This window comes from Canis lupus, chromosome 33 (assembly GCF_011100685.1).
Source record: "Canis lupus familiaris isolate Mischka breed German Shepherd chromosome 33, alternate assembly UU_Cfam_GSD_1.0, whole genome shotgun sequence".
Classification (NCBI taxonomy): domain Eukaryota; kingdom Metazoa; phylum Chordata; class Mammalia; order Carnivora; family Canidae; genus Canis; species Canis lupus.
The window spans coordinates 11,655,257-11,674,953 of NC_049254.1; the positions used below are offsets into that span (position 1 = coordinate 11,655,257).

The 19,697-nt window shown below is 35.9% G+C and overlaps 1 protein-coding gene across 1 annotated transcript in view; it reads left to right on the forward strand.

The window, feature by feature from the left end:
• The window catches only part of ALCAM (activated leukocyte cell adhesion molecule), a 211,661-nt gene that overhangs the window by 168,937 nt on the left and 23,027 nt on the right, over nucleotides 1-19,697 (forward strand). The window contains exons 7-13 of the mRNA NM_001313804.1: nucleotides 6,221-6,348; nucleotides 8,123-8,255; nucleotides 12,073-12,185; nucleotides 14,265-14,400; nucleotides 14,509-14,642; nucleotides 17,404-17,536; nucleotides 19,378-19,416. Of these exons, the coding sequence (NP_001300733.1) occupies nucleotides 6,221-6,348; nucleotides 8,123-8,255; nucleotides 12,073-12,185; nucleotides 14,265-14,400; nucleotides 14,509-14,642; nucleotides 17,404-17,536; nucleotides 19,378-19,416 (816 nt within the window). The remainder of the gene's footprint in view (nucleotides 1-6,220; nucleotides 6,349-8,122; nucleotides 8,256-12,072; nucleotides 12,186-14,264; nucleotides 14,401-14,508; nucleotides 14,643-17,403; nucleotides 17,537-19,377; nucleotides 19,417-19,697) is intronic.

Consider the following 19,697-nt stretch of genomic DNA (forward strand, 5'->3'; position numbering starts at 1 on the left):
ACAATTAGCCATTCTGACAAATGTAAGGTGGTATCTCATTGGAGATTTGATTTGTATTTTCCTGATGATGAGTGATGTTGAATATCTTCCCATGTGCCTTAGCCATCTGGATGTCTTCTTTGGAAAAATGTCTATTTATGTCTTCTGCCCATTTTTAAACTGGATTATTTGGGTTTGGGGGGGTACTAAATTTTATAAGTTCTGTATAGATTTTAGATACTAACTCTTTATCAGATATGTCATTTCTGTATATCTTCTCCCATTCTGTAGGTTGCTTTTTAGTTTTGTTGATTGTTTCTTGTGCTGTGCAGAAGCTTTTTATCTTGATGAAGTCCCGATGGTTCATTTTTGCTTTTGTTTCCCTTTCCTCCAGAGACATGTCCATTAAGAAGCAGTTATAGCCAATGTCAAAGAGGTTGCTGCCTGTGTTCTCTAGGATTTTGATGGTTTCCTGTTTCACATTTAGGTCTTTTATCCATTTTGAATTTGTTTTTGTGTACAGTGTAAGAAAGTGGTCCAGTTTTATTCTTCTACATGTTGCTGTCCCATTTTCCCAACACCATTTCTTGAAGAGAATTTGTCGAAGATTAGTTGACCATATAGTTGTGGGTCCATTTCTGAGTTTTCTATTCTGTCCCATTGATCTATGTGTCTTTTTCTGTGCCAGGGCCATATTGTTTTGATCACTACAGCTTTAATACAGCTTGAAATCCAGAATGGTGATGACTCCAGCTTTGCTTTGCTTTTTTAAGATTGCTTTGGCTATTCAAGTCTTTTGTGGTTCCATACAAATTTTGGGATTGTTTGTTCTAGCTGTAAAAATGCTGGTGTTATTTTAACAGGGATTGCATTAAATGTGTAGATGGCTTTCGGTAGTATAGACTTTTTAACAAATATTTGTTCTTTCCTTCCATGAGCATGGAATATTTTCTGTTTCTTGTGTCATCTTTAATTTCTTTCATGAGTGTTATATAGTTTTTAGGGTACAGATCTCTTACCTCTTTGGTTAGGTTTATTCCTAGGTATCTTATGGTTTTGGGTATGTTTATAAATAGGATCGATTTTTAAATCTCTCTTTCTATTGCTTCATTATTAGTGTATCAAAATGCAACTGAATTCTGTACATTGATTTTGTATCTTGCAACTGTGCTGAATTCATGTATCAGTTCTAGCAATTTTTTGTGAAGTCTTTCAGGTTTTCTACATAGATTACCTTGTCATCTGCAAATAGTGAAAATTCGACTTCTTCCTTGCCAATAAGATGCCTTTTGTTTCTTTTTGTTGTCTGATTGCTGAGGCTAGAACTTCCAGTATTATGTAAAATAACAGTGATGTTTGCGAGTGGATGTTTCTCTTGCTTCTGATCATAGAGGAAAAGGTATCAGTTTTTCCCCATTGAGGATGATATTACCTGTGAGTTTTTCATATATGTCTTTTATTATGATGAGATATGTTCCTACTATCCCCACTTTGTTGAGGGGTTTTATGAAGAATGGATGTTGTAGTTTGTCAAATGCTTTTTCTGCATCTATTGAAAGGATCATATGGTTCTTATCCTTTCTTTTATTAATGTGGTGTATCATGTTGATTGATTTGCAAATATTGAACTCTGGCCACCCAGGAATAAACCCCACTTGATCCCAGTGAATTATTCTTTTAATGTACTGTTGGATTTGATTTCTAGTATTTTGTTGAGAATTTTTATGTCCATATTCATCAGAGATATTGTCCTGCAGTTCTCTTTTTTTGTGATCTCTGTTTGGTTTTGGATCTGGGGTAATGCCGGTCTCATAGAATGAATTTGGAAGTTTTCCTTCCTTTTCTATTTTTTGGAGTAATTTGAGAAGAATAGGTATTAACTCTTCTTTAACTGTTTTGTAGAATTCCCCTGGGAAACCATCTGACTCTAAATTTTTGTCTGTTAGAAAATTTTTGATTACTGATTCAATTCTTTTGCTGGTTATTGGTCTGTTCAAGTTTTCTATTTCTTCCTGTTTCAGTTTTGGTAGCTATATGTTTCTTGGAACTTATCCATTTCTTCCAGATTGCTCAGTTTGGTGGCATATAATTTTTCATAATATTCTTTTATAATTGTATTTCTGTGGTGTTTGTTGTGATCTCTCTTCTTTCATTTGTAATTTTATTTACTTGAGTCCTTTTTCTTTCTTTTTTTTTTTTTTGATAAGTCTGGTTAGTGGTTTATCAGTTTTATTAATTTTTTCAAAGAACTAGCTCCTGGTTTCATTGATCTGTTCTACTATAATTTTTTTTGTTTCTGTATCAATGATTTCTGTTCTAATCTTTACTACTTCCCTTCTGCTGGCTTTAGGTTTCATTTGTTGTTCTTTTTCTAGCTCCTTTAAGTGTAAGGTTATTTGAGATTTTTCTTGCTTCTTGAGGTAGGCCTGTATTGCTATGGACTTTCCCCTTATGACTATTTTTGCTGCATCCCAGAGGTTTCAGACCATCATATTTTCATTTTCATTTTTTTCCTTATATTTCTTTATTTCTTCTTTAATGTCCTGGTTGGCCCATTCATTCTTTTGTAGGGTGTCCTTTAACCTCCATATATTTGTGTTCTTTCCAATTTTTTTCTTGTGGTTGGCTTCAAACTTCATAGCCTTGTGGTCAGAAAATATGCATGGTGTGATCTCAGTCTTTTTGTACCTGTTGAGTCCTGATTTGTGATCTAGTACGTGATCTATTCTAGAGAATGTCCCATGTGTACTTGAAAAGAATGTATATTTTGCTGCTTTAGTATGAAATGTTCTGACTGTATCTTTTAAGTTTGTCTGGTCCAGTATGTCATTCACAGTCATTGTTTCCTTGTTGATTATCTGCTTAGATGATCTGTCCATTGGTGGAAGTGGACTTTTAAAGTCCTCTACTATTAATGTACTATTACCAATGAGTTCCTTTATGCTTGTTATTGTTTACTATATTTGGTGGTTCTCACAATCATTAGATCTTCTTGTTGGTTAGACCCCTTTATTATGATATAGTACCCTTCTTCATCCCTTGTTACAGACCTTGGTTTAAAACCTAGTTTGTCTGATATAAGAATTGCTATTCCAGCTTTCTTTTAACATCCCATTTGCATAGTAGGTATCTCTCTATACCCTCACTCTCATTTGTAGGTGTCTTTAGGTCTAAAATGAGTCTCTTGTAGGCAGCATATAGATGGATCTTGTTTTTTTTTTATCTGATCTGACACCCTATGTCTATTGATTGGTGCATTTAGTCTATTTACATTCAGATTAATGATTGACAGATATGAATTTAGTGCCATTTTATTACTTGTTTTGTTGTTTCTGGAGATTTTCTCCATCTCTTCCTAGTATTTGTCACTTTTGGTCTTTCTTTCCCTCTCAAAGTTGATTTTGATGAGAGTTCTCTGTGCTTCCTGGACTTGGATATCTTTTCTTCCCCAGATTAGGGAAGTTTTCAGTGTAATTTCCTCAAATAAACCTTCTGCCCCCTTTTCTCTCTCTTATTCTGCTGGGACTCCTATGATACAAATGTTATGTTTGATAGAGTCCCTGCATTCCCTAAGTCTGCTTTCGTGATCCAAGATTTTTTCTTTCCCTCTTTTGTCTTTTTTAAAAGTATATCTTATTTATTTATTCATGAGAGACAGAGAGAGAGAGAGAGAGAGAGAGAGAGAGAGAGAGGCAGAGACACAGGCAGAGGGAGAAGCAGGCTCCAAGCAGGGAACCTGACGTGGGACTGGATCCCGGGTCTCCAGGATCACGCCCTGGGCTGAAGGCGGCGCTAAACCGCTGAGCCACCCGGGCTGCCTCTTTTGTCTTTTCATTCCCAATTTCAATACACCTCAAATCCCTTGCAGCCATGGTCCTGCACTATGTCTCAATCTTCATCATTTCACTCTGTCTTTTACAGTTCTGTTCTGTTTTCCAGATTCCTCCAGTAGAATTCTACTTTTATGCCTATCCATTTGCTATCACTACCTTACGTTTGTTTTCTAGCAAACATTTACTTATTCTTTAAAACCCAGCTGTAGCATCAATTCCTACCAGACACTTCGCAGTCTCATGCAACTATAAGCTACCAGCGATCACATCATATGCAATTTGTATGTTGTTATAGTCTTAATTGCTTGATGTCATTATAAATATATTGAAAGCTATGCTGTTTTCAACTGTGTAACTTCAGCACTTAGTGCCAGCACAAAATATATATTAACTAAACAAATGAATATATGATTGGACAGTAGATAAACTGAACAAATGAATATATGATTGGACAGTGGATAAATGGAGATGGGACAAAGAAAATTTGAGTAGACTCTTGGTTATTATGTAGTGATATAAATGGAGTAGTGAGATATAATTCTCACCTGAAGAGTTCAAGGCAATCATGGATATCAGGTTAAGAAATTTTTATTTCAATCTTCACATTGTAATCTTCAAAACATTACTTCAGAATACTGATTTAGAGGAAATATGTGTGTGTGTGTGTATGTTCATATATATGTTCATATATATATTTCATATATATATATGAAAGAGTAGAATGAGAGACTAAGTTTGATGGCAATGTTTCAGGTGTAGCCTGGACTATGGAAGTTTTAGTGGGAATAAAAGGGGAGAATCAGACACAAAACATAGCATTAACCATTAAGACATGGTGACAGAGTGGGTAAGAGAAAACCAGAATAATACCTGGAAGAATGATTTACTAATGAACAGAATAGAATTCTGCGAAAAAGTCAGGGCAACAGGAGAGCAAGAAATGGTTAGTTTTGTTCGAGGCATGGTAGTTGGACAGCTAGAAAGTTACTGTTAAAACTCAAATCTCTCTGATCTCAGTGTAGTTCTTCAATTCTCTAATACAGAGCAGAGCCTATTGAAAGGAGACACAGAGAAGGGAAGTTTTGAAATAAAGCAGGAAGTCAGACAGATTGTGATCCTAGCTGTTCTGGTGTCAGCTTTGATTGAGTAGTCTTGCAGTGACATGCAACAGGCCAAAAACAGTCAGTGAAGGACTACATAAAAGAGTGAAGAAGACGTAGAATTGGAAGGCCAGTGGGGGATAAAAGCCAGACTTTATTTACCTTCCAGCTTTACTGGGAGCTGGTAGTCAGGGAACTACCTCAGGGAAATTCAGAAAAACTAACAAAAAGTATATTAAACCAATCACTGTTTAGCTTCAGAACATTCTGGGCAAATTGTCAGAGAGGCCCAAGCATGAAGAAAAGGCAATCTTTACCACCAATCTTTACCAACCACTCAAATTTTTTCTGCATTTTGATCCTAAAAAGATAAATAAATGATAGCAGGAGATAGGAAAAAAACTCTGAATCTGCCACTTATTTGTTTTTATTAGCTAATTAAAAAGGAGATCTTCATAGATTATTATTCTACTCTCATTCTTATTTTCTTTTTCTTATTATCCAGCTATATAACAAGTATATATATGAGAAAATGGGTCATTTAGAGTTGCCAATACCCTCTCCTCTTATTTTCTGTTTGCTAGATATTGTATCCAGCCTTTAATTTCTTTAGTGTTCTACCGTTAGCAGTAGCCTCTACTAAAGAATACCCTTTAGCTCTATTTTCTTCAGAAAAGTGACCAAAATGGAATGAAGGTTGTAGCTTGGCTCCAATGAATAGAACAGAATTACAATACATTTACAGTCTGTTGATTGTTTATAAGGATCTCATTCAGGTCATGGGGTTCATCTTTTTGAAAACTGAACTATTCTCCTATATGCCAAAAAACTGGCTGGCATTGCTTAGCTCATGTCTCTTTTTATTTAATATAAGGTATTATTATGTAAGATGAGTGTAGGGGTGCCTAATAGTTTTAGCTACTGTGCTGGCTGAGCCAGGCTTTCCAAACTGTGAGCTTCTTGTAATATAGTTAAATGTCCTTATAATGAAATCATGCAATGGGATTGTTCCTACTGGTCTTTTACACATAAAATAATTATGGTCATTCCTACCTCAGTTAAAGACATTTTGCTAAGAAGAAATTGGTTTTTATGTAACAGGGTCTCTTTGTAGTTTTCTCTAACCAAGATTAGTACTTGGTATAGCAAGTAGCTATTAACTTCAATCCTTCTATAAAAGGATACATTTAAGTAATTACCATTACTAGCTTCTTGAGAAAATTGTGTATAATTTAGTCATTTATATTGTATGTACAGAGTAATTTGTACTTGATGAAAATGGTTAACTTGTGTCTGTGACTCTTGCAGATCCTACTGAGCAAGTGACAATACAAGTGCTGCCATCAAAAACTGCCATCAAAGAAGGAGATAATATCACTCTTAAGTGCTTGGGAAATGGTAACCCTCCTCCTGAGGAATTTTTGTTTTACCTACCAGTAAGTGCTTAAGGGTTATTACTTGAACTAGACTACTATCATTTTGTCCTATTGTGTAGCAGCTGGCTGCCATTAAGAATTGTATGTACTTGGGAAGCTTAAGAGAGAAAGGTGTCATCCTTGGGGACAAGGGATACCTGTAGAATGTCTTTTGATAGGTTGGGCTTTCTCATTTTGTTTTGTTTTGTTTTGTTTTGTTTTTGCATCTAACAGTGAGCTTGCCTTTTTTCTCAGTGTCAAGAGATTTCAGGGAAAAAAGAAGTAAAAAGCTGATCCTAGGAAACCATAATTACAAAAACTCAAGTTTTCATTATCCAGATAAGCTATAAGAATGTGTTCCTTCAAAAACAGATAACTCTAAAATGAAGAATGATGATTCCAAATCTACCCACAGTGCCTTCCTGAACACATCTCTGAACCTCCGAAGTAGGACCATTCTGTTGCTCATTACATTTAGCTTGATAGAATAAAGCTAGGGGCTAGATCTTGCTATGGTATATGGTCTTGAAGGGCCCGATCCTCAACTTTTATCAGTGTGATAGCTGAAGGGAGTGATACATAGAGAAGATAATTTGGAACATTCCTCTCGGATGTGTTCTAGATATCATGGTAGTAATGGAGTCAGACTAGGAGAGAGCTGTTAAGGACACTTGTTTACTCTCCCAGAGCTCTTCCCAGGTTTGTGTATGACATAACCTTCCACTGAGAGAAACCATCTACTATATATTGCATTTACCTAAGGGATATGTTTACAAATGTGCCCCACTACCTTTCTCAGCAACATTTAAGAATATCATCTACTGCTTTACTTAGAAGACTAATATAGCTGATTCTTTTAGACTTAAATGTCGGTAGGAAATGTTGTTCCTCCCAATAAATAATAGTATGTTCTTTTTTTTTTTTTTTAAGATTTTATTTATTTATTCATGAGAGAGAGGCAGAGACACAGGCAGAGGAAGAAACAGGCTCCATGCAGGGAGCCTGATGTGGGACTCGATCCCAGAACTCCAGGATCACGCCCTGAGCCAAAGGCAGGCACTAAACTGCTGAGCCACCCAGGGATCCCCAATAGTATGTTCTTTGAGCAGTACGTTCAAAAACATACTGTTTTTGTTCCATATGCAAATGAACTTCTGAAACTAATTATGTTTCTACTTTGGCTATCAGGGATGACAGTCAAATTTGTGTCTTAGCTTTAACAACAATATCTGATGATTATTTTTTTGTTGTTGTTACTATATGTTCCTAGTTCATCTATATTCTTTCTTAGTTTTTCTTTATCTTCATTCTTTTTTTTTTTTTTTAATTCCCCCCAATTTCTTTCTTCCTTCTTCCCCTGGCCCTTTTTCCCTCCCTCCCGCCCTCCCTTCCTCCCACCCTTCCTTTCTTTTTTTCCCTCTCCTTTTTATTTGGATTTGTGGCATGTTTTGTTTTATGCTGCCTCAGATCTTTTTGTTGAATTAGGCAAGACATGAATATAAAATGAGATATTAGAATTTTTTTTAAATCTGCTTTAACTCTCAAGTTTGAGCCATGCTGTCAATAGAATAGATGCCATCAGTACCATGTTTATTAGCTCCTCAAATTTCTTAGAACCAAAATTGCAATTATTTTTCCAGAAATCAGACAACACAAACTCTACTCTCATTTGTCCAACCATAGAAACAGATTCCTTTTTTTCTGACATAAGAAAATGCTATTTTCATCAAGAAATATAACTCATCTCATTGTAGCTACCTAGTGTAATCATCTGACATTTTACCTCTATCAAAAGGGACAGCCTGAAGGAATAAGAAGCTCAAATACTTACACGTTGACAGATGTGAGGCGAAATGCAACAGGAGACTACAAGTGCTCCCTGATAGACAAAAAAAGCATGATTGCTTCAACAGCTATCACAGTTCACTGTAAGTCACCTTATTCTGCATTACCAACTTCACTTGAAAGGCCTCTAATAGTCTAACTTGGCTGTCTTTTCAAATAAATTGCAACTATATTTTTCTTAAATACTGTGGTTTCAATAGACTTACTGAAGTGCATCAGAGCAAACTCAGCTTTGGTTCAGATTTACGCTGCAACATTGAAATCTTGAGTGGATCTAATAAGTGCAACTTTTGGCAGTTGGTAAACTTCCTTCTTCTTTCTAAATGTCTTCAATTTGTGGTATCAACAAAATATTCACATAGATCTTAAAGAAATTACTCATTTTATTTTTTAAGGAAATATTTAGATATCTTGAAGTTCACAAGGTTTGCACTTGCCCCAGAAAGAAGTATAGATTAAGTACCTTTTTTAAAAAAAGTTATTATTATTACAGAATAACATTAGCACACAAAATTATGTAGACTCAACTTTTGGAAGCAGCAGAGGTAGAGACCAATAAAAGCCATTTATTGGCCTCTTTATAGAAGAATAGTATAGAAAATTTCTGGAAATAGACCTCTTCAAAATCACCCTACCCATACCTATTTATTAACTTTTAACCTGCTTTTGATCTCCAGATACTCTAAAAGTTATATTTAGTCTAGTGTGATAGGAAGAGAGATACATCTTTTTTATAGTTTAAGTCCTTTATTTTGTAATTTCTGACAATCTATGTTCGTGATGAACCTGATGCATTATGGAAATGGGGAACTAATTTGGACTGTTCCCCAGTGACACTAGAATTTACAGAGTGTTTAGGCAAATGTCAGCCTTGCTTACAGGTATAGGCCAAATGTCCTAGGAATTCCTTTGTACCCAGTAGTACCTCTAGACATGCTCCATTGCAATAAAGTTTCTCTAGATCATGATCTGCTCTAATCCCATTGAGTATGAAGGGTTTCTTTGTTTCAAAATTGAAAGAGACTAGAAATTGTTTTGAGGAAATGGTTCTAAATCTCTCATCTGACCTATAATGCTTGGAAAACATATAGGAGAGGAGTTAAAACTTTGAGGGAGATACAAGGAGATACATTGGGGAATAGAGTAATCAGAAGGTTGCTTTTGAGTGTCTGATGTTGGGAGCACACCCTGGGGAGCCTTGTAAAAATAGCAGACTGTTAAGAAGTGTTCACAGCCAGGCCATTTCTCTCTTTGCGCCATATTCATGTTGTATAGATCTGAATGTGTCTGCCATCAGGAGCTGGCTAGAGAGAAAACAGTGATCTCTCAGGATAAAAACAATGCTGCTTTTTATCTGAGGACCAGCCAGCCCTGGGACCATTTAACCAGCCTGTTCTATGACTTAAAAAAAAAAAGAAAAGAAAAGAAAAGAAAAGAAAAGAAAAGAAAAGAAAAGAAAAGAAAAGAAAAGAAAAGAAAAGAAAAGAAAGAAAAGAAAGAAAAGAAAAAAGGGATGTGAGAGAATATAACCAGCAGATAGAATTTCCTGGGAAGGAACTCTCTGATATCATTGTCCATGAGATTTGTGGGCCAATAACCAATAATCCAGTGTTTGAAGATGGTACAGTAAGCCTGTGTTTGAGAGATGCCAACTACTTAGGACCCTAAAGGAAAGGGCCCTTATTTGTATCACTTACAGTTTCAGCAGGGAGGGAGAGTTGACAGAGTGACAAGGCAAAAGACTTGGGTGCAGCCACATTGTCCCTCAATGATCAGCTGTGATCAAGAGAAACAAAATTAAACAAAAGTATGTTAACAATTTAATTGGATTTCAGTGCACTTAATTGGATTTAAATGCTTTCTGGTTTTGAAAGGTAGACTATAACATCGGGCTTTAAGGCCTATATTTCTCTTTAAAAGCTGAAATAAAGATTACAAATAAATGAAGATTCTACTCTGAATTACATGAAATGGAAACATAAAAATCCTATTTTTTGCCCATTTATCCTTGATTGCTTGTTTGTTGTCTGAAAACAAGATTTGTCTCCTTTCCATAGATGACTAAAGGGAGTGGGGATAGAGAAGCAGCAAGCCACACTCGCTCCTGTTTACAGAACAGACCCCCTCATCAGGGCTCTCCGCCCACCGATCCATAGTTGCTGATGAAGCGTCTGCTACTCCTCTGGCGATTCATGCACGGATAGATTCTTCATCAGAACTTCCAAAGTCCATCATCAGCCTTTAAAATCACTTCTTTTATCTTCTCACTGGCAACTTCACTGTCCAACTAGCAAAACTTTCTAACTCTCCCCAAGTAGAATTTTCATCCAAATGTAATGAATCCACATTTTCTGAAGAAACTCCATTTTTCTTTCTCTGGGACAATGCATATTTTAGCATTAATGAGAAACTCTAAAAGAGAAACTCTTTCCTTCTTTCAATAATTGTTTTCCAGAACCTGCCACGTGGCAGACACTGTGAGTGAACAGTGACAACTCAAGGGCCAGGTCCTACCTTCAAGGTTCTTACAATCCAACAGGAAAAACGAGTGTTAAAAATGATGGTAGCAAAAAAAAAAAAAAAAAAAAAAAAAAAAGATGGTGGCAAACTATCAACCACGTGCAAGAGCGTGGGGTGCAAGAGGAAGTCCCCACTGCTGTAGAACAAAGTCTCACTTCTTAGCATGGCAAGCAGAGCCCTTTACAAAGTCTGGCCTCCAATAATTATATAGGTTTATCATTCATGTGTTATGACCATTCGTAGCAGATTACTCAGTACTAGGAAGTCAGGCACACTCTGTCAGCAATTTGCCTTTATTTATGTGGCAGAAATTTTCCCTGTATCTCTATTATCAAAACCCTTCTCAACTGTCAGGGGCCACGAGCAGATACTGCCTCATATACCCAGCCTTTATTACTGCTTTGAAACCCCTTTTGGCTCTGTTCTCTACACTCCCATGTCTTTACTTGTACCTCTGTTTATAGCCCCTTCCTTTAGTTTTTTTTTTCTTTTTTTTTTTTTTAACAAGTATTCATTGAGCTTTTAATCTATAGCATGTATGACACCAGGTGTTTTGTATGCTGCTCTGTATGAGTCACGTAGCTGAGAGCATATTACCTTTACCTCAAAAATTGTAAACTATAAACTTATGTGCATCTCTGTATCTTCCGTCGGTTCTTGAAACTCAGTAGCTGCACAATAAATGTTTGGTCTATTGAAATAGATTTTCCTCTTACCGATCATACTGTGATAGTAAGATTTTTGTAGAAATTACTTTCCATCTGAAAGATTATACCTCCTTAGATGTGTTTATCCTATGTTTTTAAAAAATGATGCCTGCTGACAGTGTACCTAACAATAGATCTTATTTAAAATTTCAACTGTATGAGAAATGGAATAGCATTAAAAAAAAAAAAATCTAACTACTATACTCAATCCTCTCTGAAGAAATAGATAGACTACCTTCTCAGATTATCACCTGCTGTCTAAATATGCTTGATTTTTCTCCTGGCACGCCTTACCAACTCTTATCATATTTACCTAGTCATCATCTTTCTTTTCTTCCAGAAGTGATTTAAGAATTGTTTTTCTTAAGGTAATAGACCCCAGGGGAATACTTCTGTGCAGTCAAACATCAGTCATGTTAACTGCAAATAAATGCATAATCAGTTAGATTGACCATTTCCTTGTCCAAACTGGTCTCAAACCTGGCTTGAAAAGCTAGACTGATTTCACTACAATTCAGTTATGTTGGTCACATAAATCAGTTCTGGATAAATCAGTTCTGAATTTTGAATACAATTAGAAGGATTTTTTTTCTTTCATCTTTTCTCCTCCAAAATATTTTGACTGTCTTCCTTTCCTGGAGTTTGCATTTCAAGCAGATTTTCTGCTTCACAGATTTGGATTTGTCCTTAAACCCAAGTGGAGAAGTGACCAAGCAGATTGGCGATGCCTTGCCTGTGTCATGCACAATATCTGCTAGCAGGAACGCAACTGTGGTATGGATGAAAGTAAGTCATATTTCTTGGTAATACTACACGGTTTGGACTGACTCCTTTTTGGCTTCTTTTGCATTTTATATGACGTCTAAATACGTATACTCATGGGTAATATGTTTGTACACCCACACCTCTGCTCTCTTTCTCCCTATCATACTAATGTAAATGATGTCACAATAAAATGATTAGAGGTACTCAACAACAGTATGGCATCCATAATAGATTGTCTGAGATTTACTTCGGGGCACTGATTTATGTGTATGTACTAAATAATTCTACACATACACACATGCTCCCAGACACACACATGTGTATGGTTACATGTTCGAGAGCTTAACAGTTTTCAATGTGTTTTAACCCATATTATTCTCACAGAACACTTACAAGAACCCTGTGAAATATTTGGGACACTTATTTTTTCCCCCTGTTACTTGGAAAGAAGTTGATGAGAGAAATCAGAAAGCTCGTAAGTGACAGAGTTAGACTAAAACTCAGACCTTACGGCTTTAATAAACACTGTGCTCTGATCACATGATTTCAGCCTCCCGGCTGAAACTGACCTTAAATGTCTGATTGTGAGTTCATTGAATTAGTGGCTCCTTGAAGGTATAGACCCCTTTTCACCCCTGAGCCGTAGTAGAAAACCTGGAACACAGTGAAGCTTGGTCAGTATTTCCTGAGTGAGTACCTACATTCTTGTAATTGTCCGAAATGTCAGCCATTACTGGGAACCCAATCATTGTTACCTATTTGGAGTGAGATAGTAAGATGGGTAATTGGTTATTTGAGGCAAGGTTGTCACCAAAGAGAAAGATTGTAACTGTCATCCCACCACTCAAGTCCTTGGTTAGTATATCTAAACATCCAGTGCACATGTTGACAAAACACATACAAACCACTTCACATAGAAGTTGATAAGAATTATCTTTTTAAAAAATTGTGGGGAAATGTATTGTTAGATTTTTTCTTGCTGAAAATATACGTTATTTTGTACTGCTTTTTGAACCCTTTTAACGCTAGACCATCTGTGACTTGCTTTCTTTTAAAGTTCAGTTTCTTATTTTATTCTTTTACGTGTAGCCCCATCATCCTTTTTGTTCACTCATAATAAAAATGTCACTCTGTAGACTGTATATTTAAGATGATGTATTTATAGTAGGCAATGGTCAAAGGGCTAGACAAGTTCTAGGCAACTAGACTACTCAGTAAACATATGAGCACTCGTTTCACTACAGGACTAGGAAAACTAAGTTTACTTAGCTAAATCAGTTTCTACATCAACTGCAGTCACTGTTGTTAATTAAATGCCTAATGTCAGTAGTGCTGATCAAGATTGCCTGGCCGTTAGTTAGTTGGTGAGGAGTGTAGAAAAATTCACAGTGGGGAAAGACTACATGATGTTAGGATTGTGTTTAGTTGTCTACTGAGAAGAATTTCCATTACTGGTAAAATAGTACTATTTTCTGTATACCAAGTGATTTTTAAAAATTAAATGCTGCATTTCTTTTGTTTATAGAAATTAAGATAGTAAGCTGTTAGTAATGATTTCCTTAAAAACGTTTGGTCATAGTGCCATGACTCTGTAATGGATCCCCTGTCTTGATAAATGCATCTCATCAAATGACTTTCTGGCATTTATGCCTGTCACTGATAACATAACACAGGTCCCCAGTGTCCTTCAATACTAGTTCATCTACATTTACTACAAGGAGTAGCTGTTACCAATTGAGAACTTTCCTTAATGTAAACACATTATATTACTTACATAATTAAGTCTTCCAACAATTCCATATGGTTAAATTATTATTCCATTTCAAAAATAAGGAAACTGAGTCTCAGAAGTTTATGAATGTGTTCCAGATTGTAAAATTCCATAAATGAAGGAGTCTGAAATAAAACTCTGAATGTGTAAAACAAGAAAGGAAAAGGACGAGGGAAATCTATTTTTGAAAGCATCTGAAGTTAAAAAAAAAAAGGAACTTGCATTTTCCCTAGATCCAGAAAAATAATATTAGGCTCCGTGATTACCTAATAAATACTCGGAGAGTTGTATTTAAGCCATAGGAAGTAATTATCTTTTTGTTTAATCAGGACAACATCAGGCTTCGATCTAGCCCATCATTTTCCAGTCTCCAGTATCAGGATGCTGGAAACTATGTCTGTGAAACTGCTCTGCAAGAGGTCGAAGGCCTAAAGAAAAGAGAGTCATTGACACTCATAGTAGAAGGTAATAAATACTTGAGCACCAATGCAAACTTTTCTTTGAGAATTTGATATCTGGGTTTCTTTTCTGATTTTAGCATAACAACTTATTTTAATTGTAATGATATTTTAGGAAAACCTCAAATCAAAATGACAAAGAAAACTGATCCCAGTGGACTGTCTAAAACAATAATCTGCCATGTGGAAGGTTTTCCGAAGCCGGCTATACAGTGGACAATTACCGGCAGTGGAAGCGTCATAAACCAAGCAAGTATTTGTCCTCTTGTTGTATGTTGCGCTTGGTCCAATGTGGGGTTTTGTTGAAGTGCCTAAGCTGTAGGCTAGCTTGTTAGCAACAGGAAATTTGCAGTATATTCTCAAAGGGAGCTTTTGCTAACTTCTTAATTTTTCCAAAGGAAAGAAATGGCTCAAAGAGAAATTTTAAATCCCAGGGCCATGGAGAATGGAAGAATCATTATGTTTGGTCAGTATGTTTTTAAAACAATGTAAATTGAGTGTTGTTCTATGGTCATTAAATTCTGAAACTTGGGTGATTAAAACATTAAGGTATACACTTTTCTGCATCATAAACTTACACATCTGAGTATAAGTGGCCTGTATTACTCTGCTTACTTATGCCCGTTAAGGGATATTTCTTCTTAAAACCGGACCCTGGAGAGTGGTGAGGAACACCGTCACCGTTTGTGAACATATGGTCTGATTTGTGTCTGGCAGGGCTAGGGCCAGAATAAGGCTAGCTAAATCTATAGTGTTTACGATGTTTCCTTCTGAACAAAAGTAGACATCAACCAAACTTTAATATTAGTACCATTGTCAGGACATTCTAGTAATAGTAAAGGATTAAGAACTTATGGACACTACCAATACTTTTATCTTTGACCAAAAAAAAAAAAAAAAGGGAAGGGAAAGAGAGAGAGAAAATCTGGTCCATCACAAGGGGTTCAGAACTGTCATCCCATTAAATTAGCTGGTCTGTTTGGGTTACTGACATATTTGTTAATTCCATTTTCTCCACAATAATCTTCATGTCCCTCTTCTCAGTGGAGCCAGTTAAAGATTCTTCAGGAACACCCAGAGATGCCATTTGATTATCTGAATCTTCTGTGCTGCCTTCTTCCCAGCTTTGGACCCATTTGAAATCCAAGAAAGCATTCCTTAAAGCAGAGTTGCATTCAGTTTTAATTTAAAATTTCTTTCTCTGCCAGGGAAGTTGGGCTGCTGGTCCAGCTTATACAATCTAGTTTTATAGGCCAAGGTGGATTTTTCGCTCTTTCACCTGTAGGTGATGCATATATATTTGCATAACTCCAAATATGGAAGCTCCCCAAAAGAGTGGACACATTTGAAGCAAATGACTCCTGATTTGATTAGGTGTGATGGGAACAGAGGGGCAGCATACATGAAAGCATCAGTTGGTGGAGCATCTGCCTCTTGGTTTCAGCTCAGGTCATGATCTCAGGGTCTTGAGATTGAGCCATCTGTGATATCAGCCTCTACGCTCAGCAGGGAGTCTACTTGAGATTTTCTCCCACTGCCCCTCCCCCTGCCCTTGAGCACAAGTGCTTTCTCTCTTCCTGTCTCCCTCTGAAAGAAATAAATTAGTCTTCAAAAATGGTTGTTTCTATTCTAGCCTTCTTGCTTTCTAGTTTAATTAAATAATAATTATAGCAAAAAAGAACCTTTAGGTAGGGGTAATACAAGCATAGAAATTAGAAATATAGGCACACAATAAGTATTTGATGAATGAACAGATACAAAGACTTAAAAGGCTACCCTTGAAATGAACAAATATATTTTATAGAGATAAAACAACAGAGACTTAGTGAGAAAGTCATGAGAAAAATACTAGTGGGAAGTGGAAAAATAGCATCTGAACTTACTATAAGGATAAAAATAACAATGCTATTCTTCACTGTCAAGGAGAAGGATTGATTTTGGCCCATGAGGTGATCTGTTATTTTTCTTGTTCTAGGTTTGTGCTGATCCATCCATAATCTTTTATTTGTTCCCTCCTCAATCACATGGTGAATCTGTTGTTTTCTAACTACTGATGCCTCTAAGTACTCTTGCCCCAGGGACTAGACAATATCCCTAAGCAGCGGACTATCTCTTGTCCTCAATCCTCAAGGCCCTTATCGTATAGTTGAGGAGAAAGCAAATAAAGAACAAGGTAGGACATGGTGTGCATAATGCGACTCAGACAAGAGCTCCAGTATATTTGTCAACTCGTTGACAATTATTCCAGTTGGATTTAGCAGTCAAGTCCTGAGGAAGATATTGAAGTGAATTGTCTGAGGGCACCTGACTGGCTTAGTCGGTAGAGCACGGGACTCTTGATCTCAGGGTTCCTATGTGCAAGCCCTATGTTGGATGTAGAGATTATTTAAAAAAAAAAAAAAAAAGGAAAAAGAAAATAAAGTGACTCTCTCTTTTTTTGGAGAAGTTAAATGAGGTGATTATCCTCATTAAGACCTCACAAAAACCAAATGAACTTACCAGTCACTGAAAAATAACCCATTCTCTGTATTTAGCTCAGAAAAAGAGAAAAAAAATGGAATTCTTCCAATGCACAAATCATACATACATAAGTACTTAGATATAATGGTGTAAGATGAAGGAATTAACCCCAGAAGTGAAGGACAATGACATAATTTACAAATAAGAATTAAATTCTGAAGTTTATAAAGAGAAAACTGGAGATTAATCACTAATAATTTGAAGGCAAGTATTCTCATGCCAAATGATTAATGTGAGAACCTATCAAGAGTTTAATTAAATTATTAGAATTTACAATAGAAGCATAAACAGAAATTCAGTTATGGATTCACTAATCTTCTTCCTCTCTGCTGTTGATCTAAGCCTGAATTGGTCTTATCGATGACCTTACATATGTCCTTGAACACCAGAAAGCACTACAAAGCACCTCCCCTGTTTCACTCAGTACTACTCTTTTCCGAGTTTTTAATCCATTTCCATTTCTAAATCCATCTTCCCTCTTCTCTTCCAGACAGAGGAATCTCCTTATATAAATGGCAGGTATTATAGTAAAATTATCATTTCCCCTGAAGAGAATGTTACATTAACTTGCACAGCAGAAAACCAGCTGGAGAGAACAGTAAACTCCTTGAATGTCTCTGCTAGTGAGTATTTCATTTCTGGCATTAAAAAAAGTAAGAAAATTTGAAGTTATTCTTCATTAGTTTAAAATCTTCAATTCCATCTTCCTGTACTGCATTATGGTAAGTTTTATGTATTTATTTTACATCTGGTATCATCATCATAGGCTCTTTTTTTTTTTTTTTTTTTTTTTTGTCTTGGTGTCCATTCTTGTACTATTCTTGTCTTGACAGTTAAATCATTTCATATTTTATGGGTCAGAGACCTTATCTGGTCCAGGAATAGTTCACAAGAGCAACAGAGGATAAGAACTGAGGTTTTATTTAATCCATGTATTGTGTTCAGAATAGAGATAACTCAAAGATTACATGGCAGCATTGTTGCTACAGTTTTAATTTTGGTAAAATTTTAATTCCCTTTACTCTGTTCTTTTGCATTCCGATTCTTTGTGGTATTTATCCTCCTTTTATTTTGAATAGGAATGCCACATACATAGTCATTTAGCAAATTGGAAGTAAAGCTGATGTTAGAATTCATGAAGTCTAATTTCAAAAGTTGATGCTTTTGAATATCATACTGGAGCCATAGCTAAAAAATAGATAAATGAAGTTATCTTAGAACAAGTGAAAAAAAATCTGACATGCCGAGTAGCCATTTCTGAAACAATTGTCATTTAATTTGAAATTATCCATCATCTTCAATTCTATCATTGTTCCTATTGCTTTGTCAACCTTAAATCAGGACAGGCCCTGGAGTGAGGCTTGGTTCTGGACAGGATACTAGCTGACCTTCCAAACTTTTATTTTTTTCAGTCAGTTGGATTCCTGTATATAGCTGGATAGAGATATACTGGCCAGGAATTAGCTGGGGCTGGGAAAAAATAATTGTGTAAAGATAATGGTCCTTAACAGAATATGACTGGAATATAAAAGCCTGATGGATTGACAGGAAAAAAGAACCAACCAAATTTAACTCTAAAATAGGTGCATTGACTTCTCAAAATTCAATTTAGCCAGTATTGATTTGTCCTACCTAGAAAGAGAACTTACCCTTTCTTCCTGAACACAAGTTTCTCTTTTATTCTAACCCATTGAACAGTAGTTTCTAGACCTTGCTGAGGCTTGCTGAACATTCAGTACAGTTGTGTTCAAATTCAGTGAGCACCTCGTGAAACTCCAATATAGTATGTATAAGAAAAGGTCTTGGAATCTGCATTTTAACAAACGTCACTGGAAGTTCTGATGCAGCTCCATAGGAGAATATTTATGTAATTTGATATCAGATGATAATCCAGGATATTGGCAATTCTTAAAATGGGCCTGGCGCACGGTGCTGTCAGAGTCATTGTAGGGCCTCTGCAAACATCACACCTGATGCCTCTTTGCCTCTGGACCTCCCCAGTTTTAATCTCCACCCCCACCACTGTGAGAACTTCTCTAATGACGAGGCCCTTATACTAGAGGATAAAAAAGAATTCTCCACCGAGGTAGGAAAAATTGAGAAATGCTACATTGTAGGTTTGATATATGGCAACTTGCTTCTCTTAAGGAAAAAAAGTCCTATTAAAAGGTGGTAAATAGTGGAGAAATTAATATGGATTTCAGATTAACACTAAAGCTTGTCAGTTGTGAAATTTTCTATGGTAGATTAATACCTTTGCAGTTTTAACGACTCTCCTTAAAACAAGATTAATTTCTTTGTAGGGAAGCTCACGCTCTATTAAATGTAAATTTTTTTCCTACCCTTAGCTAAAGAATAGATATTTCATCTTTGAGTCTTATTACATCATACTATAATGGTAAAGGTGACTTTCATATATCAACAAATTTTGTTTTTAATTTCATATTAACATTTTTCATTTCAGTAAGTATTCCAGAGCACGATGAGGCAGACGAGATAAGTGGTAGGTACTACGCTGCCGACTCTTCTTCCTTGACTATCAGCTCAAGATTTATGAAGTGTCATTGTATAAGTAACGTCTTAGCTGTCACAATTTTGACTTGAATTAAAAGAGCAAATGAGACAAGATAGTAAAAATGCTAAAAATTTTATCTTTTCAAAGCACAAGTTTGCATGTTACTTATAGTAGTCGTAAGCCTTAATTATTTTTAATAAGAAAAAATAACCAGATTGACTTTCTTTTCAGAAATCCTTGACAGTGTCTGTAATTGCCCGGACTTCTCT